This window comes from Lactuca virosa, chromosome 4 (genome assembly GCF_052849685.1).
Source record: "Lactuca virosa cultivar CGN04683 chromosome 4, Lactuca_virosa_CGN04683_v6, whole genome shotgun sequence".
Taxonomy (NCBI): Eukaryota; Viridiplantae; Streptophyta; class Magnoliopsida; order Asterales; family Asteraceae; genus Lactuca; species Lactuca virosa.
Window position 1 is genome coordinate 133,726,196 of NC_136429.1, and position 22,608 is coordinate 133,748,803.

The 22,608-nt window shown below is 33.6% G+C and overlaps 4 protein-coding genes across 4 annotated transcripts; all 4 read left to right on the top strand.

The window, feature by feature from the left end:
* Positions 1 to 2,716: 2,716 nt before the first annotated feature.
* On the top strand, positions 2,717 to 3,282 carry LOC145107434 (auxin-induced protein 15A-like). The gene has a single exon (XM_079044331.1). It carries the CDS (start codon positions 2,783 to 2,785, stop codon positions 3,089 to 3,091), a length of 309 nt encoding a protein of 102 aa, XP_078900457.1. The 5' UTR covers positions 2,717 to 2,782; the 3' UTR covers positions 3,092 to 3,282.
* A 5,907-nt stretch (positions 3,283 to 9,189) lies between these two features.
* Positions 9,190 to 9,602, top strand: LOC145105061 (auxin-induced protein X15-like; the record flags this gene model as incomplete). Its single annotated transcript, XM_079042195.1, has 1 exon — positions 9,190 to 9,602. A coding segment is annotated over one exon (306 nt), but the record flags the coding sequence as incomplete, so codon positions are not given.
* Positions 9,603 to 11,082: 1,480 nt separating this feature from the next.
* On the top strand, positions 11,083 to 11,660 carry LOC145107432 (auxin-induced protein 15A-like). The gene has a single exon (XM_079044330.1). The coding sequence runs from the start codon at positions 11,161 to 11,163 to the stop codon at positions 11,467 to 11,469; it is 309 nt and encodes a 102-aa protein (XP_078900456.1). The 5' UTR covers positions 11,083 to 11,160; the 3' UTR covers positions 11,470 to 11,660.
* Positions 11,661 to 19,456: 7,796 nt separating this feature from the next.
* LOC145168483 (auxin-induced protein 15A-like) lies at positions 19,457 to 20,034 on the top strand. The gene has a single exon (XM_079087279.1). The coding sequence runs from the start codon at positions 19,535 to 19,537 to the stop codon at positions 19,841 to 19,843; it is 309 nt and encodes a 102-aa protein (XP_078943405.1). The 5' UTR covers positions 19,457 to 19,534; the 3' UTR covers positions 19,844 to 20,034.
* Positions 20,035 to 22,608: the final 2,574 nt, after the last annotated feature.

The following is a 22,608-nucleotide window of genomic DNA, read 5'->3' on the forward strand; positions in this document are numbered from 1 at the left end:
TAATTAGATTTGATCCCTTTTCATTTTTGATAGTGTTAACCACTTCACCACCTAAAATGGTGGAATGGTTATACTTCAAAAAATAAATTAATTATAAAGATGCAAAATATTACGATTTTTAATGAAACATAGCCATGTGAAAATATACATATGGGCCATAGTTTTGCTCACTCTTTTCCGCTTACATTGCAGAAAATATGTGGCATACTTCATTCAACGTCTAATCCTTTGGGTCCAATAACAAATTGGAAGACAAAACCATGTGATCTTGCATTTTGCTAGAATGTGTCACAATCTCTTCGCTAAAATTCCTACTATTACCCAATCTTATTGAAATCTTCTTACACCTATATAATGCATCCAATTGTGCAGATATCAAGCACAACTCTCCACAACACCTGCCACAAAAACGAAATCCTTTCATATTGCATTTCTTTACCAAAACAAATTAAGTGACCTTACCCTTCATATATACATGGCTATTCGTATGCCTCGGATCATTCAAGCAAAGAAAGTTCTTGGTCGATCATTGTGTTAGGATCGAGACACTTAACACACGGCTCTAAACACACACACAGCTCACGAAAAACAAGAACACAAGGATGAACACGAGGGATTTAACGTGGTTCGGTCTTTCTCTGACCTACGTCTACCGGTAACTAGGAATTTATATTTCTTGGTGCTAATCTGCACTCTTTCTGTGTTACTCTAGATACAAGTTTTACAAATACAGATGAATCTCTTATATAGAGATGGAAATCAGAAGTAGTCAAAAAACACAACCGGGTCTTCAGCCAACCTTTGAAAAAACTTCACATTCAACAATTGTGGCTTCACATTCAACAATTGTGGCTTCACATTCAACACATTGTCCAACGGAAGCCGTCCATGGTCATCTACAGAAATCATCCCTAAAGGACATTTTGCAGTTTATGTTGGTAATCAAGAGAAAAGACGATTTGTTGTTCCTTTATCATTATTAAACCAGCCTTCGTTCCAAGACTTGCTACATCAAGCAGAGGAAGAATTTGGATTTGATCATCCAATGGGCGGCCTCACAATTCCGTGCCGTGAGGAAGTGTTCATTGATGTTGCCTGCCGCCTTAGCTCGTTATGATGAAGAGCTTGGCATGCATCGTGTTTGCTAACAGTTTTGTACAGTCAAAATCACCATGATGATTAATTACTTGTAAATCAGAGGGAGTAATGTGGTTTCCAAATTAATTGTATGATAACAAAATTTAGTTTCAGCATTAATACATTAATGACGAGCATAGTTCAACTTATGGTGTTTATGTCTATGCCATTAGGGCTTTCTTTATCAATGTCCTCTAAGCCCACCAGAACCACGTACTTACTTTTGTTCTTTAGCTTGTATTTTCAATCTGTTCAAAAAAAGTGTGTATGCCACATCTTTCTCCATATATTATAGCCTTAAGGCCTGGATCAGTTGTTTCTATAACACCACCTACCCAAGAGCTATCAGTTATTGTTCTTTTCCTCTAACCTGTTATGATAGGGACTGATTGGTGAAGAGAAATCGGCCGATGACCAATGATCAATAGTTAGATAAAAATTCATGGTAGGATCTCACATGTTAGTGTATTAACTCAAGGGAACGACTTTGTAAAGGGCATGCTAATGTCTTTCTTGAGGAAGCTCGGAAGTTTAAAGAAAAGAACTCATATTGCGAATACCATGGTACTTAGCTTCTTCTGATGGCAAACTATTAGGCATATTTGTATTAGATCATGACCATATTACTAATTAGGAAGGTTTCAATATAAAGTCTAGCTACAACTCTTGTATAGATATCATGAAAACTAAGGAAAAAGGCAAGGCATTGAGTTTCAAATATTATAATCACAAAAGAATTCCAACAGAGACCCCTCTTGGAACATCCTAAACATCATCACATCCTACTTTCTTCCCAAGAGATTTATTCCGCTACAAATCTTAATTACTCAAGCAACATGGCAATCACTGACAACCTACCAAAATAGTTAGAAAGACCCCACAATACATGGACCTATATATATCAAGTTTTCAACATCACAAGTTACTGCTTGTAATCAATAAATGAATAATATAAAAAAACAATGGGTCACTTAATTAGTTGATATCAGAGTTACGGAAAAGCAAACAGCCAATCGGCTATCAGTTAAAGTCAAATAGCGGATCCTTTTGTATCGATCATTGATAACAGAACAACCTTCAGAAGATATATATCTGATTTTCTTCAGGAGGGAAAAGCAAAATATTTAAGTGCATACTATGTGTTTAATTCATATATCAGATTAGATATGAGCATTGATTTTTTTTTGGATGTTTTGTTGATTTCAGGACCTGAAATTGTGGACTTGTTGCACTTGAAAAAAAGATGCCTAACCTTCTGATATTTTTTACAAACATGGCCATGTGAGAAATAATGATGTGTGTCCATAAGACTCACTTACTTGTACATGGGCCCATAGTGTAGCTCAAGCTTGGCCACTCAGCATTACTGAAATTTTGTGGCATACTTCATTGTACATATATAATTCGTTGGGGCCAATAACAAGTTAGAAGACAAAACCATGTGATTTTTCTTTTTGGTAGAATGTGTCACCATCTCTTCTTTGAAATTCCTACTATTATTTGATCTTCATTGAAATCTTCATAGACCTATAAAATGGATACAATTGGGCTGATATGAAGCACAACTCCTACCAAAATCCATCACAACATCTTTCACATAAAAGAAATCCTTTCAGAAGAAAGAGACCGTAGCCTTCATATAAAAATGGCCATTCGTATGCCTCGAATCATTCAGGCCAAAAAAGTTCTCTGTCCATCATTCTCCAATGGAATCCGCTCATCATCATCATCGGTAGACATCATCCCCAAAGGACATTTTGCAGTTTATGTTGGTGATCAAGAAAAAAGACGATTTGTTGTTCCTTTATCGTTATTAGACCAGCCTTCATTCCAAGATCTGCTACGTCAATCAGAGGAAGAATTTGGTTATGATCATCCAATGGGTGGCCTCACAATTCCATGTCGTGAGGACGTCTTCATTCAACTTGCATCTGGCCTGATCTGCTCATTATGACCCAGAATTTTGCATTGTATTTAATAACATATACATAATTTTGTACAGTAGAAACCACCATGAAACCTAAGTATTTGTAAAGCAGACTCCAAATTGTACGATAACCAACACTATTTTGACTATTAACATAGCAATGAAGAACATCATTCAAAATTTTTTATGTATATATCCATATGCCACCTTCCTTTATTAATGTACTATTATAAGGTGCTCAAAATCACATACTTCAAACTTTCTACATCGATCTCACAAGTGTTCAAAAATGGTGTTTATTTCACATCTTTTTCTATATAGTTAATACTACATTTCTTCTGCGATAAGACAGCCACACGATTTCAATCAAGCGCCCAATTTCGCTGAACTGAACACAAAGACTCCTCCAGATAGATATACTGTGCGGCTTCCTCGTGTGATCCACATTCCACAATCTCATCGGCACGACATCATCACGACCTTCCAATTCGCGTTATAGGCAGTCACAGGGATTTAAGACCATTTTTCACTTAAAATTCAATTCCATCAAAATCAGGCCTTAAACGCTTGTATTTCTCCATTTTCTTTGGACCGTAAATATCATATATGATTTTTGAATCTCTTGATGATTAATTTACTCTGCCCATGGTCTTCATGCTTTGGGCTTTCTAAAAAAATCTTGGTGATGTTGTCTTAATATCAATATTTTTACTAATTATTGTTGATTCTCATTTACATAGTATTGGTTCCATACATTGGAGGTATTATTTTGGATTATCAAATCATATGAAGATGCATGTTCGATTATTTGGAACTTTAAACTTCGACTGAGTTTTACCAATATTGATAAACTTTATTATTTTTGTTCATTTTTAACGAATATTATTGTGAAAGGCTTGCTAAAAACTAGTAGGACAAAGATGACATACGAAGGTTCTTTTTGACACGTCACAATTCGACTTTTTATTTTTAATTGTTATTTTCGCAATGTCAAAAAAAAATCTTACAAACTAGTTTATAAGCTAGGTTTTTAAAGAGTTACTCAAACTCGCATTTCAATAAATCTTTTTTAAAATCCTCCCTTCATATACATTCATTTCCATAGACCAAGGGCGAAGGAGCCAAAAGCGAAGATAAAGGAAAATTAGTCTGTTGGTTAGCTAGCTAGTTAGCTGGAGAAATAGCTTTTTTTTGTTTTTTTTTTCTTTTTGTAAAAGTTAGCTGCACTATTACAGAAAGCATTTGTTTATGTGGTTAACATGATTAACTAGTGTGAGTATGGAACCACACCTTTTATAACCGCACCAATTAAACTTGCAATCACCTCCATTAAGCCTCCATAGACGATACTCTTCAAGATCTCAAAAGATTTAGAATGGCGTCATTGTGTTTGACCTTAGATCAATGCAGGAGAGGTGGCTACTCGAATATGTTTCATGTTTTATGGGTGTTTTACTTTTACCACCCAATTGAGAAAGGACATCATTACTAGCCGGTGACTCTTTTGGCTTTGAATATGCTCCTACACTGGATCCATCATTTTCACCTCCAAAACATTAGTTCATATGATAAAATTTTGAACCACAAAAAACTAGTAACGAAAAGATAGACATAATAAAGGATTTCATTTGGTTCCCCGACTTCTGGATCATTAACAATATTGTTGGGTTATAACTCGAAAAATGCTAACACGCTTCCCATCTTACATTTAACCAAAGTGTAAGACTTAATTTAGTACACAGATATAAAAAAAAACAACTAACTTACAACATGAACCAGACAGAATATAGTGATGAGGGTGGTAGTGATGGTGCTTCAAATGTTGGTAAACGAATGGTCGTGGTGACTAGAGCTTGTCTGCCTAAGCTTGAATGAAATATTAGAATTAAGAGGGAAGATTTGGGAATGCTATCTATACATACGGAGGGAACTAGCGCGAAATGAAAGTTTTGAATGAAACTTTTAGAGGGATGATTACATGATTTTTTGGTGCGGTTTCTATGATAAAATGGTGTGATATTGATCTAATGCACCAATAAATACGCTTTTAATGCTTTTTATTGCGGTTATAGGAACGACAACGATAAATGCTTTAAATGGTGTGGTTGGTTGGTGTATCGATGCAAAATTCGTTTACTAGTACGGTTTAGCTACAACGGCACCAAAAAAAACCCTATCACACCAAAAAGTTTTAGGCTACCACCGCACCAAAAAAAACCCTACCGCACCAAAAAAAAGGTTATGTTCTAGTTGTGTCATAAATGGTTAATATGAAATGGAATGAAAATTCTAGTCTTATATATGTGTAATACTACAAAAAGTGTAATTTGGTCAAAAGCGACAAAAATAAGAAAGTATGATTGTTATTACCTTTATATATGTTATTATTATAAGTCGTATAATTTATTAGAAATGAGTTTCATGGAAATGAGGGTAAAATGAGAAGAATTGTGAAAAATTAAAATTTACTTGAAATAATGAAAGTATTAAATTTGGAGCAATGGGAGGCTAATCAAACGAAGGTGTTAAGGAACAAACAAGGTTGAAATTGAAAGAGGACGTATAATACTAAACAATGAAAAATGAATCAACTTAATTGGTAAAACAATGAGCAAATTATGAGTTTGCAAAGTTAAAAGACAATTCATTCATAAGTTATGGGTTATTTCAAAATTCCAAGGTACTAACTTTAGAGGTTATTTCAAAATTCCAAGGCTTACGTACATGTTCATATGCTATGTGTACCACGCTGACCTCATTTAACTACCTAATTAACCTTATTGCTGCCCGGTTTTAGATCGTTTAATTAAAAAAAAAACACTTCCTAAAGTCATGTATGTGTGCTCTTGCTGAGAAAACTAGGTGAATGCTCTTAATCCAAATTTAAGATCAAATCAAAGGGATTATGATTATTAAAGGAAAAAACAAGGTAACACCCCAATCATTTTCATTTGTATGGATCAATTTCAAAATCATGAAAGTTCACATGAACCCTACTTAAGCACTTATTTACAAGTTTCAAATTATCATAGGGTAATTACTCAAAGATAGAAATTAACATGTTATTAGGGCATATTAACATGTTTTAATCGAGGGCTATTGCTATATGATCATGATGCAAATTGTCATTACGTACTCCATAAAGTACATCATGATTAGTCTTGAATTATTGAAACTGGAATAATAATTATGAAGTAATTAGTGTGTGATTAGTATTAGTAAATATCATGATAAATTAATATTAGATCTACATTATATCAATGATGAAAGATTAACACAAGGTTGTTAAATCTTATAGCCAGCAGGGTCGGTCTATTGGTATTCCATGCCTACAGCAAGATAAGAAAAAAAAGCCCCTATGTTTGTACCTTATGACAGACCCAACACATTTATAATTTTTTTTTAATAAAAGAGCAAGACAACTTTATAATAAAAGAAAATACAAGAAAAAAAAGACACAATCCAAAATGCATATGCCATTTTTAGGGTTTGAACTCTCACAAACGAGTGTGGATAAAGTGTCATATACATTAAGAATGTCTATTTTATTAACTTATTCAACTGTCTTATTAACTTATTCAACTGTCTGGATATAAGTAGATGATGATTTTACCTGTATAATTGAGAATGATGATAAATATCAAATTGTCAACATAATAGATGTATAAATTAATATTTTTTTCAAACAACAATATATAAATGTAACTAATTTAATCACCAATATATTCAATTACTTAAATTAAACACCATTTACATATGTTTAACATATGATGGTAACCAAATTGAATTAATCATGACATAATCAAGCACATTTATTGTGTCTTTATGAATTAAAAAGGAAGGGCAATTTAAGAGCAAAAGTTTCTAAACACAAAGTTTTCCAAACCGGTAATTATAGATGATGAAGGGCTCTTGTGTTATCCTATAAGCATCTTCCTTGGCAAGCTATTGTAGTTCTCAAAAGAACAATTTGAGATACAACAAGATAACAAAAAATCGATTCACACCACATAAACATCAAAAGTTAAGAACGAAAGAAAGATTCACAACATAACAACATCAACGAATGAAATGGTAAATAATCTTATTTGAATCCACATCAATCGGTTAAAAGGTATACTTGTATTAAAATATAAGGTTATTTGCTAAAATGACAATATTAATTCTAACATTTTTATAATTTTATTGACAAACACCGAAAATTTCTAGCAACTTTATCAATTAGGGAAGTCACAAAGTTAAAAATAAAAGAAAAAAAATGGGACAAAAACTTTAATTCAACCACACCGTAAATAGAATCTTAAAAAATAATAATAATAACAATCTCAAAGAGTTTTTATTTGGATATTATAAATCGTTTCAAAAACCATTGAAATTTCGAACTTATAGCTATGCAAATCGAAGGTTGGATACTTCTTGCCCACACAGTTGGTTTGAAAGCCAAAAAATTAATAACTATGATATAATAACCTCATAATAAAAGAGTCGAGAGGGAAACCAAATTGGGATATCAATTAGAACGTCCTTCGTCAAAAGGTACCAAAGTCAACATCGATCGACTAAAGTGCAAGTTGGTATATTGAGAAAGAGAAAATCAAAATTTTGGGATTTTTCAATATCAAAACGTTCACGGTCTCAATATGAAGACTTTTCCCGTCTTTCAGCATAAATCTAAAACTTGATAAGAGAGTCAATTTTTTTCATTGCTCTGTGGGGTTCTGTCGGGATGGTCAAGAGATGATCAACGACGCTAAACATGATGCGGTCGGTCTCAAAAAGTTCAAGACATCGGTGAGAAGAGAAGGTGGTGACTATGGTTGTACCGAGAATGAAGACTAACAAGAAGAAAAGGAGAAGATATGGATTGGAGGCTGAAGTGAGATAATCAGGAAAAACCTGTCCCAATTCTCATTAAAGAAAAAGAATATATACTTGTAAAACATACATAAGCCGTATGTCAACATTAATGGGCCGGGTATGTATAAGTACATAGATATACATACCGAAATTGGCTAACAAATATGCCAGCTATAATAGTTACATGGAGTTTTGAGAGATAACAAGATTTTTAACCTAAGCTACCAAATTAAGATTAACATTTTCTTTCTGTTCAGCATCTACAAGAAATAAAAAATATAAAAATAAACCACATTCAAACAACTCTTCCTTTTTCAGGTTAGATGAAAGAAACAACATTTTCTTCTTGAATGGCCAAATTCCCCATAAATACATCCAATAACACTCTCGATTCCCATTTAGTTAGAGTGGAACATTTTCTTCAAAAGCATATTAGTAGGTGGTTTATTAATATTCCTAATTAGATTTGATCCCTTTTCATTTTTGATAGTGTTAACCACTTCACCACCTAAAATGGTGGAATGGTTATACTTCAAAAAATAAATTAATTATAAAGATGCAAAATATTACGATTTTTAATGAAACATAGCCATGTGAAAATATACATATGGGCCATAGTTTTGCTCACTCTTTTCCGCTTACATTGCAGAAAATATGTGGCATACTTCATTCAACGTCTAATCCTTTGGGTCCAATAACAAATTGGAAGACAAAACCATGTGATCTTGCATTTTGCTAGAATGTGTCACAATCTCTTCGCTAAAATTCCTACTATTACCCAATCTTATTGAAATCTTCTTACACCTATATAATGCATCCAATTGTGCAGATATCAAGCACAACTCTCCACAACACCTGCCACAAAAACGAAATCCTTTCATATTGCATTTCTTTACCAAAACAAATTAAGTGACCTTACCCTTCATATATACATGGCTATTCGTATGCCTCGGATCATTCAAGCAAAGAAAGTTCTTGGTCGATCATTGTGTTAGGATCGAGACACTTAACACACGGCTCTAAACACACACACAGCTCACGAAAAACAAGAACACAAGGATGAACACGAGGGATTTAACGTGGTTCGGTCCTTCTCTGACCTACGTCTACTGGTAACTAGGAATTTATATTTCTTGGTGCTAATCTGCACTCTTTCTGTGTTACTCTAGATACAAGTTTTACAAATACAGATGAATCTCTTATATAGAGATGGAAATCAGAAGTAGTCAAAAAACACAACCGGGTCTTCAGCCAACCTTTGAAAAAACTTCACATTCAACAATTGTGGCTTCACATTCAACAATTGTGGCTTCACATTCAACACATTGTCCAACGGAAGCCGTCCATGGTCATCTACAGAAATCATCCCTAAAGGACATTTTGCAGTTTATGTTGGTAATCAAGAGAAAAGACGATTTGTTGTTCCTTTATCATTATTAAACCAGCCTTCGTTCCAAGACTTGCTACATCAAGCAGAGGAAGAATTTGGATTTGATCATCCAATGGGCGGCCTCACAATTCCGTGCCGTGAGGAAGTGTTCATTGATGTTGCCTGCCGCCTTAGCTCGTTATGATGAAGAGCTTGGCATGCATCGTGTTTGCTAACAGTTTTGTACAGTCAAAATCACCATGATGATTAATTACTTGTAAATCAGAGGGAGTAATGTGGTTTCCAAATTAATTGTATGATAACAAAATTTAGTTTCAGCATTAATACATTAATGACGAGCATAGTTCAACTTATGGTGTTTATGTCTATGCCATTAGGGCTTTCTTTATCAATGTCCTCTAAGCCCACCAGAACCACGTACTTACTTTTGTTCTTTAGCTTGTATTTTCAATCTGTTCAAAAAAAGTGTGTATGCCACATCTTTCTCCATATATTATAGCCTTAAGGCCTGGATCAGTTGTTTCTATAACACCACCTACCCAAGAGCTATCAGTTATTGTTCTTTTCCTCTAACCTGTTATGATAGGGACTGATTGGTGAAGAGAAATCGGCCGATGACCAATGATCAATAGTTAGATAAAAATTCATGGTAGGATCTCACATGTTAGTGTATTAACTCAAGGGAACGACTTTGTAAAGGGCATGCTAATGTCTTTCTTGAGGAAGCTCGGAAGTTTAAAGAAAAGAACTCATATTGCGAATACCATGGTACTTAGCTTCTTCTGATGGCAAACTATTAGGCATATTTGTATTAGATCATGACCATATTACTAATTAGGAAGGTTTCAATATAAAGTCTAGCTACAACTCTTGTATAGATATCATGAAAACTAAGGAAAAAGGCAAGGCATTGAGTTTCAAATATTATAATCACAAAAGAATTCCAACAGAGACCCCTCTTGGAACATCCTAAACATCATCACATCCTACTTTCTTCCCAAGAGATTTATTCCGCTACAAATCTTAATTACTCAAGCAACATGGCAATCACTGACAACCTACCAAAATAGTTAGAAAGACCCCACAATACATGGACCTATATATATCAAGTTTTCAACATCACAAGTTACTGCTTGTAATCAATAAATGAATAATATAAAAAAACAATGGGTCACTTAATTAGTTGATATCAGAGTTACGGAAAAGCAAACAGCCAATCGGCTATCAGTTAAAGTCAAATAGCGGATCCTTTTGTATCGATCATTGATAACAGAACAACCTTCAGAAGATATATATCTGATTTTCTTCAGGAGGGAAAAGCAAAATATTTAAGTGCATACTATGTGTTTAATTCATATATCAGATTAGATATGAGCATTGATTTTTTTTTGGATGTTTTGTTGATTTCAGGACCTGAAATTGTGGACTTGTTGCACTTGAAAAAAAGATGCCTAACCTTCTGATATTTTTTACAAACATGGCCATGTGAGAAATAATGATGTGTGTCCATAAGACTCACTTACTTGTACATGGGCCCATAGTGTAGCTCAAGCTTGGCCACTCAGCATTACTGAAATTTTGTGGCATACTTCATTGTACATATATAATTCGTTGGGGCCAATAACAAGTTAGAAGACAAAACCATGTGATTTTTCTTTTTGGTAGAATGTGTCACCATCTCTTCTTTGAAATTCCTACTATTATTTGATCTTCATTGAAATCTTCATAGACCTATAAAATGGATACAATTGGGCTGATATGAAGCACAACTCCTACCAAAATCCATCACAACATCTTTCACATAAAAGAAATCCTTTCAGAAGAAAGAGACCGTAGCCTTCATATAAAAATGGCCATTCGTATGCCTCGAATCATTCAGGCCAAAAAAGTTCTCTGTCGATCATTCTCCAATGGAATCCGCTCATCATCATCATCGGTAGACATCATCCCCAAAGGACATTTTGCAGTTTATGTTGGTGATCAAGAAAAAAGACGATTTGTTGTTCCTTTATCGTTATTAGACCAGCCTTCATTCCAAGATCTGCTACGTCAATCAGAGGAAGAATTTGGTTATGATCATCCAATGGGTGGCCTCACAATTCCATGTCGTGAGGACGTCTTCATTCAACTTGCATCTGGCCTGATCTGCTCATTATGACCCAGAATTTTGCATTGTATTTAATAACATATACATAATTTTGTACAGTAGAAACCACCATGAAACCTAAGTATTTGTAAAGCAGACTCCAAATTGTACGATAACCAACACTATTTTGACTATTAACATAGCAATGAAGAACATCATTCAAAATTTTTTATGTATATATCCATATGCCACCTTCCTTTATTAATGTACTATTATAAGGTGCTCAAAATCACATACTTCAAACTTTCTACATCGATCTCACAAGTGTTCAAAAATGGTGTTTATTTCACATCTTTTTCTATATAGTTAATACTACATTTCTTCTGCGATAAGACAGCCACACGATTTCAATCAAGCGCCCAATTTCGCTGAACTGAACACAAAGACTCCTCCAGATAGATATACTGTGCGGCTTCCTCGTGTGATCCACATTCCACAATCTCATCGGCACGACATCATCACGACCTTCCAATTCGCGTTATAGGCAGTCACAGGGATTTAAGACCATTTTTCACTTAAAATTCAATTCCATCAAAATCAGGCCTTAAACGCTTGTATTTCTCCATTTTCTTTGGACCGTAAATATCATATATGATTTTTGAATCTCTTGATGATTAATTTACTCTGCCCATGGTCTTCATGCTTTGGGCTTTCTAAAAAAATCTTGGTGATGTTGTCTTAATATCAATATTTTTACTAATTATTGTTGATTCTCATTTACATAGTATTGGTTCCATACATTGGAGGTATTATTTTGGATTATCAAATCATATGAAGATGCATGTTCGATTATTTGGAACTTTAAACTTCGACTGAGTTTTACCAATATTGATAAACTTTATTATTTTTGTTCATTTTTAACGAATATTATTGTGAAAGGCTTGCTAAAAACTAGTAGGACAAAGATGACATACGAAGGTTCTTTTTGACACGTCACAATTCGACTTTTTATTTTTAATTGTTATTTTCGCAATGTCAAAAAAAAATCTTACAAACTAGTTTATAAGCTAGGTTTTTAAAGAGTTACTCAAACTCGCATTTCAATAAATCTTTTTTAAAATCCTCCCTTCATATACATTCATTTCCATAGACCAAGGGCGAAGGAGCCAAAAGCGAAGATAAAGGAAAATTAGTCTGTTGGTTAGCTAGCTAGTTAGCTGGAGAAATAGCTTTTTTTTGTTTTTTTTTTCTTTTTGTAAAAGTTAGCTGCACTATTACAGAAAGCATTTGTTTATGTGGTTAACATGATTAACTAGTGTGAGTATGGAACCACACCTTTTATAACCGCACCAATTAAACTTGCAATCACCTCCATTAAGCCTCCATAGACGATACTCTTCAAGATCTCAAAAGATTTAGAATGGCGTCATTGTGTTTGACCTTAGATCAATGCAGGAGAGGTGGCTACTCGAATATGTTTCATGTTTTATGGGTGTTTTACTTTTACCACCCAATTGAGAAAGGACATCATTACTAGCCGGTGACTCTTTTGGCTTTGAATATGCTCCTACACTGGATCCATCATTTTCACCTCCAAAACATTAGTTCATATGATAAAATTTTGAACCACAAAAAACTAGTAACGAAAAGATAGACATAATAAAGGATTTCATTTGGTTCCCCGACTTCTGGATCATTAACAATATTGTTGGGTTATAACTCGAAAAATGCTAAAACGCTTCCCATCTTACATTTAACCAAAGTGTAAGACTTAATTCAGTACACAGATATAAAAAAAACAACTAACTTACAACATGAACCAGACAGAATATAGTGATGAGGGTGGTAGTGATGGTGCTTCAAATGTTGGTAAACGAATGGTCATGGTGACTAGAGCTTGTCTGCCTAAGCTTGAATGAAATATTAGAATTAAGAGGGAAGATTTGGGAATGCTATCTATACATACAGAGGGAACTAGCGCGAAATGAAAGTTTTGAATGAAACTTTTAGAGGGATGATTACATGATTTTTTGGTGCGGTTTCTATGATAAAATGGTGTGATATTGATCTAATGCACCAATAAATACGCTTTTAATGCTTTTTATTGCGGTTATAGGAACGACAACGATAAATGCTTTAAATGGTGTGGTTGGTTGGTGTATTGATGCAAAATTCGTTTACTAGTACGGTTTAGCTACAACGGCACCAAAAAAAACCCTATCACACCAAAAAGTTTTAGGCTACCACCGCACCAAAAAAAACCCTACCGCACCAAAAAAAAGGTTATGTTCTAGTTGTGTCATAAATGGTTAATATGAAATGGAATGAAAATTCTAGTCTTATATATGTGTAATACTACAAAAAGTGTAATTTGGTCAAAAGCGACAAAAATAAGAAAGTATGATTGTTATTACCTTTATATATGTTATTATTATAAGTCGTATAATTTATTAGAAATGAGTTTCATGGAAATGAGGGTAAAATGAGAAGAATTGTGAAAAATTAAAATTTACTTGAAATAATGAAAGTATTAAATTTGGAGCAATGGGAGGCTAATCAAACGAAGGTGTTAAGGAACAAACAAGGTTGAAATTGAAAGAGGACGTATAATACTAAACAATGAAAAATGAATCAACTTAATTGGTAAAACAATGAGCAAATTATGAGTTTGCAAAGTTAAAAGACAATTCATTCATAAGTTATGGGTTATTTCAAAATTCCAAGGTACTAACTTTAGAGGTTATTTCAAAATTCCAAGGCTTACGTACATGTTCATATGCTATGTGTACCACGCTGACCTCATTTAACTACCTAATTAACCTTATTGCTGCCCGGTTTTAGATCGTTTAATTAAAAAAAAAACACTTCCTAAAGTCATGTATGTGTGCTCTTGCTGAGAAAACTAGGTGAATGCTCTTAATCCAAATTTAAGATCAAATCAAAGGGATTATGATTATTAAAGGAAAAAACAAGGTAACACCCCAATCATTTTCATTTGTATGGATCAATTTCAAAATCATGAAAGTTCACATGAACCCTACTTAAGCACTTATTTACAAGTTTCAAATTATCATAGGGTAATTACTCAAAGATAGAAATTAACATGTTATTAGGGCATATTAACATGTTTTAATCGAGGGCTATTGCTATATGATCATGATGCAAATTGTCATTACGTACTCCATAAAGTACATCATGATTAGTCTTGAATTATTGAAACTGGAATAATAATTATGAAGTAATTAGTGTGTGATTAGTATTAGTAAATATCATGATAAATTAATATTAGATCTACATTATATCAATGATGAAAGATTAACACAAGGTTGTTAAATCTTATAGCCAGCAGGGTCGGTCTATTGGTATTCCATGCCTACAGCAAGATAAGAAAAAAAAGCCCCTATGTTTGTACCTTATGACAGACCCAACACATTTATAATTTTTTTTTAATAAAAGAGCAAGACAACTTTATAATAAAAGAAAATACAAGAAAAAAAAGACACAATCCAAAATGCATATGCCATTTTTAGGGTTTGAACTCTCACAAACGAGTGTGGATAAAGTGTCATATACATTAAGAATGTCTATTTTATTAACTTATTCAACTGTCTTATTAACTTATTCAACTGTCTGGATATAAGTAGATGATGATTTTACCTGTATAATTGAGAATGATGATAAATATCAAATTGTCAACATAATAGATGTATAAATTAATATTTTTTTCAAACAACAATATATAAATGTAACTAATTTAATCACCAATATATTCAATTACTTAAATTAAACACCATTTACATATGTTTAACATATGATGGTAACCAAATTGAATTAATCATGACATAATCAAGCACATTTATTGTGTCTTTATGAATTAAAAAGGAAGGGCAATTTAAGAGCAAAAGTTTCTAAACACAAAGTTTTCCAAACCGGTAATTATAGATGATGAAGGGCTCTTGTGTTATCCTATAAGCATCTTCCTTGGCAAGCTATTGTAGTTCTCAAAAGAACAATTTGAGATACAACAAGATAACAAAAAATCGATTCACACCACATAAACATCAAAAGTTAAGAACGAAAGAAAGATTCACAACATAACAACATCAACGAATGAAATGGTAAATAATCTTATTTGAATCCACATCAATCGGTTAAAAGGTATACTTGTATTAAAATATAAGGTTATTTGCTAAAATGACAATATTAATTCTAACATTTTTATAATTTTATTGACAAACACCGAAAATTTCTAGCAACTTTATCAATTAGGGAAGTCACAAAGTTAAAAATAAAAGAAAAAAAATGGGACAAAAACTTTAATTCAACCACACCGTAAATAGAATCTTAAAAAAATAATAATAATAACAATCTCAAAGAGTTTTTATTTGGATATTATAAATCGTTTCAAAAACCATTGAAATTTCGAACTTATAGCTATGCAAATCGAAGGTTGGATACTTCTTGCCCACACAGTTGGTTTGAAAGCCAAAAAATTAATAACTATGATATAATAACCTCATAATAAAAGAGTCGAGAGGGAAACCAAATTGGGATATCAATTAGAACGTCCTTCGTCAAAAGGTACCAAAGTCAACATCGATCGACTAAAGTGCAAGTTGGTATATTGAGAAAGAGAAAATCAAAATTTTGGGATTTTTCAATATCAAAACGTTCACGGTCTCAATATGAAGACTTTTCCCGTCTTTCAGCATAAATCTAAAACTTGAGAAGAGAGTCAATTTTTTTCATTGCTCTGTGGGGTTCTGTCGGGATGGTCAAGAGATGATCAACGACGCTAAACATGATGCGGTCGGTCTCAAAAAGTTCAAGACATCGGTGAGAAGAGAAGGTGGTGACTATGGTTGTACCGAGAATGAAGACTAACAAGAAGAAAAGGAGAAGATATGGATTGGAGGCTGAAGTGAGATAATCAGGAAAAACCTGTCCCAATTCTCATTAAAGAAAAAGAATATATACTTGTAAAACATACATAAGCCGTATGTCAACATTAATGGGCCGGGTATGTATAAGTACATAGATATACATACCGAAATTGGCTAACAAATATGCCAGCTATAATAGTTACATGGAGTTTTGAGAGATAACAAGATTTTTAACCTAAGCTACCAAATTAAGATTAACATTTTCTTTCTGTTCAGCATCTACAAGAAATAAAAAATATAAAAATAAACCACATTCAAACAACTCTTCCTTTTTCAGGTTAGATGAAAGAAACAACATTTTCTTCTTGAATGGCCAAATTCCCCATAAATACATCCAATAACACTCTCGATTCCCATTTAGTTAGAGTGGAACATTTTCTTCAAAAGCATATTAGTAGGTGGTTTATTAATATTCCTAATTAGATTTGATCCCTTTTCATTTTTGATAGTGTTAACCACTTCACCACCTAAAATGGTGGAATGGTTATACTTCAAAAAATAAATTAATTATAAAGATGCAAAATATTACGATTTTTAATGAAACATAGCCATGTGAAAATATACATATGGGCCATAGTTTTGCTCACTCTTTTCCGCTTACATTGCAGAAAATATGTGGCATACTTCATTCAACGTCTAATCCTTTGGGTCCAATAACAAATTGGAAGACAAAACCATGTGATCTTGCATTTTGCTAGAATGTGTCACAATCTCTTCGCTAAAATTCCTACTATTACCCAATCTTATTGAAATCTTCTTACACCTATATAATGCATCCAATTGTGCAGATATCAAGCACAACTCTCCACAACACCTGCCACAAAAACGAAATCCTTTCATATTGCATTTCTTTACCAAAACAAATTAAGTGACCTTACCCTTCATATATACATGGCTATTCGTATGCATCGGATCATTCAAGCAAAGAAAGTTCTTGGTCGATCATTGTGTTAGGATCGAGACACTTAACACACGGCTCTAAACACACACACAGCTCACGAAAAACAAGAACACAAGGATGAACACGAGGGATTTAACGTGGTTCGGTCCTTCTCTGACCTACGTCTACTGGTAACTAGGAATTTATATTTCTTGGTGCTAATCTGCACTCTTTCTGTGTTACTCTAGATACAAGTTTTACAAATACAGATGAATCTCTTATATAGAGATGGAAATCAGAAGTAGTCAAAAAACACAACCGGGTCTTCAGCCAACCTTTGAAAAAACTTCACATTCAACAATTGTGGCTTCACATTCAACAATTGTGGCTTCACATTCAACACATTGTCCAACGGAAGCCGTCCATGGTCATCTACAGAAATCATCCCTAAAGGACATTTTGCAGTTTATGTTGGTAATCAAGAGAAAAGACGATTTGTTGTTCCTTTATCATTATTAAACCAGCCTTCGTTCCAAGACTTGCTACATCAAGCAGAGGAAGAATTTGGATTTGATCATCCAATGGGCGGCCTCACAATTCCGTGCCGTGAGGAAGTGTTCATTGATGTTGCCTGCCGCCTTAGCTCGTTATGATGAAGAGCTTGGCATCGTGTTTGCTAACAGTTTTGTACAGTCAAAATCACCATGATGATTAATTACTTGTAAATCAGAGGGAGTAATGTGGTTTCCAAATTAATTGTATGATAACAAAATTTAGTTTCAGCATTAATACATTAATGACGAGCATAGTTCAACTTATGGTGTTTATGTCTATGCCATTAGGGCTTTCTTTATCAATGTCCTCTAAGCCCACCAGAACCACGTACTTACTTTTGTTCTTTAGCTTGTATTTTCAATCTGTTCAAAAAAAGTGTGTATGCCACATCTTTCTCCATATATTATAGCCTTAAGGCCTGGATCAGTTGTTTCTATAACACCACCTACCCAAGAGCTATCAGTTATTGTTCTTTTCCTCTAACCTGTTATGATAGGGACTGATTGGTGAAGAGAAATCGGCCGATGACCAATGATCAATAGTTAGATAAAAATTCATGGTAGGATCTCACATGTTAGTGTATTAACTCAAGGGAACGACTTTGTAAAGGGCATGCTAATGTCTTTCTTGAGGAAGCTCGGAAGTTTAAAGAAAAGAACTCATATTGCGAATACCATGGTACTTAGCTTCTTCTGATGGCAAACTATTAGGCATATTTGTATTAGATCATGACCATATTACTAATTAGGAAGGTTTCAATATAAAGTCTAGCTACAACTCTTGTATAGATATCATGAAAACTAAGGAAAAAGGCAAGGCATTGAGTTTCAAATATTATAATCACAAAAGAATTCCAACAGAGACCCCTCTTGGAACATCCTAAACATCATCACATCCTACTTTCTTCCCAAGAGATTTATTCCGCTACAAATCTTAATTACTCAAGCAACATGGCAATCACTGACAACCTACCAAAATAGTTAGAAAGACCCCACAATACATGGACCTATATATATCAAGTTTTCAACATCACAAGTTACTGCTTGTAATCAATAAATGAATAATATAAAAAAACAATGGGTCACTTAATTAGTTGATATCAGAGTTACGGAAAAGCAAACAGCCAATCGGCTATCAGTTAAAGTCAAATAGCGGATCCTTTTGTATCGATCATTGATAACAGAACAACCTTCAGAAGATATATATCTGATTTTCTTCAGGAGGGAAAAGCAAAATATTTAAGTGCATACTATGTGTTTAATTCATATATCAGATTAGATATGAGCATTGATTTTTTTTTGGATGTTTTGTTGATTTCAGGACCTGAAATTGTGGACTTGTTGCACTTGAAAAAAAGATGCCTAACCTTCTGATATTTTTTACAAACATGGCCATGTGAGAAATAATGATGTGTGTCCATAAGACTCACTTACTTGTACATGGGCCCATAGTGTAGCTCAAGCTTGGCCACTCAGCATTACTGAAATTTTGTGGCATACTTCATTGTACATATATAATTCGTTGGGGCCAATAACAAGTTAGAAGACAAAACCATGTGATTTTTCTTTTTGGTAGAATGTGTCACCATCTCTTCTTTGAAATTCCTACTATTATTTGATCTTCATTGAAATCTTCATAGACCTATAAAATGGATACAATTGGGCTGATATGAAGCACAACTCCTACCAAAATCCATCACAACATCTTTCACATAAAAGAAATCCTTTCAGAAGAAAGAGACCGTAGCCTTCATATAAAAATGGCCATTCGTATGCCTCGAATCATTCAGGCCAAAAAAGTTCTCTGTCGATCATTCTCCAATGGAATCCGCTCATCATCATCATCGGTAGACATCATCCCCAAAGGACATTTTGCAGTTTATGTTGGTGATCAAGAAAAAAGACGATTTGTTGTTCCTTTATCGTTATTAGACCAGCCTTCATTCCAAGATCTGCTACGTCAATCAGAGGAAGAATTTGGTTATGATCATCCAATGGGTGGCCTCACAATTCCATGTCGTGAGGACGTCTTCATTCAACTTGCATCTGGCCTGATCTGCTCATTATGACCCAGAATTTTGCATTGTATTTAATAACATATACATAATTTTGTACAGTAGAAACCACCATGAAACCTAAGTATTTGTAAAGCAGACTCCAAATTGTACGATAACCAACACTATTTTGACTATTAACATAGCAATGAAGAACATCATTCAAAATTTTTTATGTATATATCCATATGCCACCTTCCTTTATTAATGTACTATTATAAGGTGCTCAAAATCACATACTTCAAACTTTCTACATCGATCTCACAAGTGTTCAAAAATGGTGTTTATTTCACATCTTTTTCTATATAGTTAATACTACATTTCTTCTGCGATAAGACAGCCACACGATTTCAATCAAGCGCCCAATTTCGCTGAGCTGAACACAAAGACTCCTCCAGATAGATATACTGTGCGGCTTCCTCGTGTGATCCACATTCCACAATCTCATCGGCACGACATCATCACGACCTTCCAATTCGCGTTATAGGCAGTCACAGGGATTTAAGACCATTTTTCACTTAAAATTCAATTCCATCAAAATCAGGCCTTAAACGCTTGTATTTCTCCATTTTCTTTGGGCCGTAAATATCATATATGATTTTTGAATCTCTTGATGATTAATTTACTCTGCCCATGGTCTTCATGCTTTGGGCTTTCTAAAAAAATCTTGGTGATGTTGTCTTAATATCAATATTTTTACTAATTATTGTTGATTCTCATTTACATAGTATTGGTTCCATACATTGGAGGTATTATTTTGGATTATCAAATCATATGAAGATGCATGTTCGATTATTTGGAACTTTAAACTTCGACTGAGTTTTACCAATATTGATAAACTTTATTATTTTTGTTCATTTTTAACGAATATTATTGTGAAAGGCTTGCTAAAAACTAGTAGGACAAAGATGACATACGAAGGTTCTTTTTGACACGTCACAATTCGACTTTTTATTTTTAATTGTTATTTTCGCAATGTCAAAAAAAAATCTTACAAACTAGTTTATAAGCTAGGTTTTTAAAGAGTTACTCAAACTCGCATTTCAATAAATCTTTTTTAAAATCCTCCCTTCATATACATTCATTTCCATAGACCAAGGGCGAAGGAGCCAAAAGCGAAGATAAAGGAAAATTAGTCTGTTGGTTAGCTAGCAGGTTAGCTGGAGAAATAGCTTTTTTTTGTTTTTTTTTTCTTTTTGTAAAAGTTAGCTGCACTATTACAGAAAGCATTTGTTTATGTGGTTAACATGATTAACTAGTGTGAGTATGGAACCACACCTTTTATAACCGCACCAATTAAACTTGCAATCACCTCCATTAAGCCTCCATAGACGATACTCTTCAAGATCTCAAAAGATTTAGAATGGCGTCATTGTGTTTGACCTTAGATCAATGCAGGAGAGGTGGCTACTCGAATATGTTTCATGTTTTATGGGTGTTTTACTTTTACCACCCAATTGAGAAAGGACATCATTACTAGCCGGTGACTCTTTTGGCTTTGAATATGCTCCTACACTGGATCCATCATTTTCACCTCCAAAACATTAGTTCATATGATAAAATTTTGAACCACAAAAAACTAGTAACGAAAAGATAGACATAATAAAGGATTTCATTTGGTTCCCCGACTTCTGGATCATTAACAATATTGTTGGGTTATAACTCGAAAAATGCTAACACGCTTCCCATCTTACATTTAACCAAAGTGTAAGACTTAATTCAGTACACAGATATAAAAAAAACAACTAACTTACAACATGAACCAGACAGAATATAGTGATGAGGGTGGTAGTGATGGTGCTTCAAATGTTGGTAAACGAATGGTCGTGGTGACTAGAGCTTGTCTGCCTAAGCTTGAATGAAATATTAGAATTAAGAGGGAAGATTTGGGAATGCTATCTATACATACGGAGGGAACTAGCGCGAAATGAAAGTTTTGAATGAAACTTTTAGAGGGATGATTACATGATTTTTTGGTGCGGTTTCTATGATAAAATGGTGTGATATTGATCTAATGCACCAATAAATACGCTTTTAATGCTTTTTATTGCGGTTATAGGAACGACAACGATAAATGCTTTAAATGGTGTGGTTGGTTGGTGTACTGATGCAAAATTCGTTTACTAGTATGGTTTAGCTACAACGACACCAAAAAAAACCCTATCACACCAAAAAGTTTTAGGCTACCACCGCACCAAAAAAAACCCTACCGCACCAAAAAACAGGTTATGTTCTAGTTGTGTCATAAATGGTTAATATGAAATGGAATGAAAATTCTAGTCTTATATATGTGTAATACTACAAAAAGTGTAATTTGGTCAAAAGCGACAAAAATAAGAAAGTATGATTGTTATTACCTTTATATATGTTATTATTATAAGTCGTATAATTTATTAGAAATGAGTTTCATGGAAATGAGGGTAAAATGAGAAGAATTGTGAAAAATTAAAATTTACTTGAAATAATGAAAGTATTAAATTTGGAGCAATGGGAGGCTAATCAAACGAAGGTGTTAAGGAACAAACAAGGTTGAAATTGAAAGAGGACGTATAATACTAAACAATGAAAAATGAATCAACTTAATTGGTAAAACAATGAGCAAATTATGAGTTTGCAAAGTTAAAAGACAATTCATTCATAAGTTATGGGTTATTTCAAAATTCCAAGGTACTAACTTTAGAGGTTATTTCAAAATTCCAAGGCTTACGTACATGTTCATATGCTATGTGTACCACGCTGACCTCATTTAACTACCTAATTAACCTTATTGCTGCCCGGTT

Bases quoted from the DNA above. Each gene is read 5' to 3' on its own strand.
- LOC145168483 (XM_079087279.1), top strand. From the start codon at position 19,535: ATGGCCATTCGTATGCCTCGAATCATTCAGGCCAAAAAAGTTCTCTGT.
- LOC145107432 (XM_079044330.1), top strand. From the start codon at position 11,161: ATGGCCATTCGTATGCCTCGAATCATTCAGGCCAAAAAAGTTCTCTGT.
- LOC145107434 (XM_079044331.1), top strand. From the start codon at position 2,783: ATGGCCATTCGTATGCCTCGAATCATTCAGGCCAAAAAAGTTCTCTGT.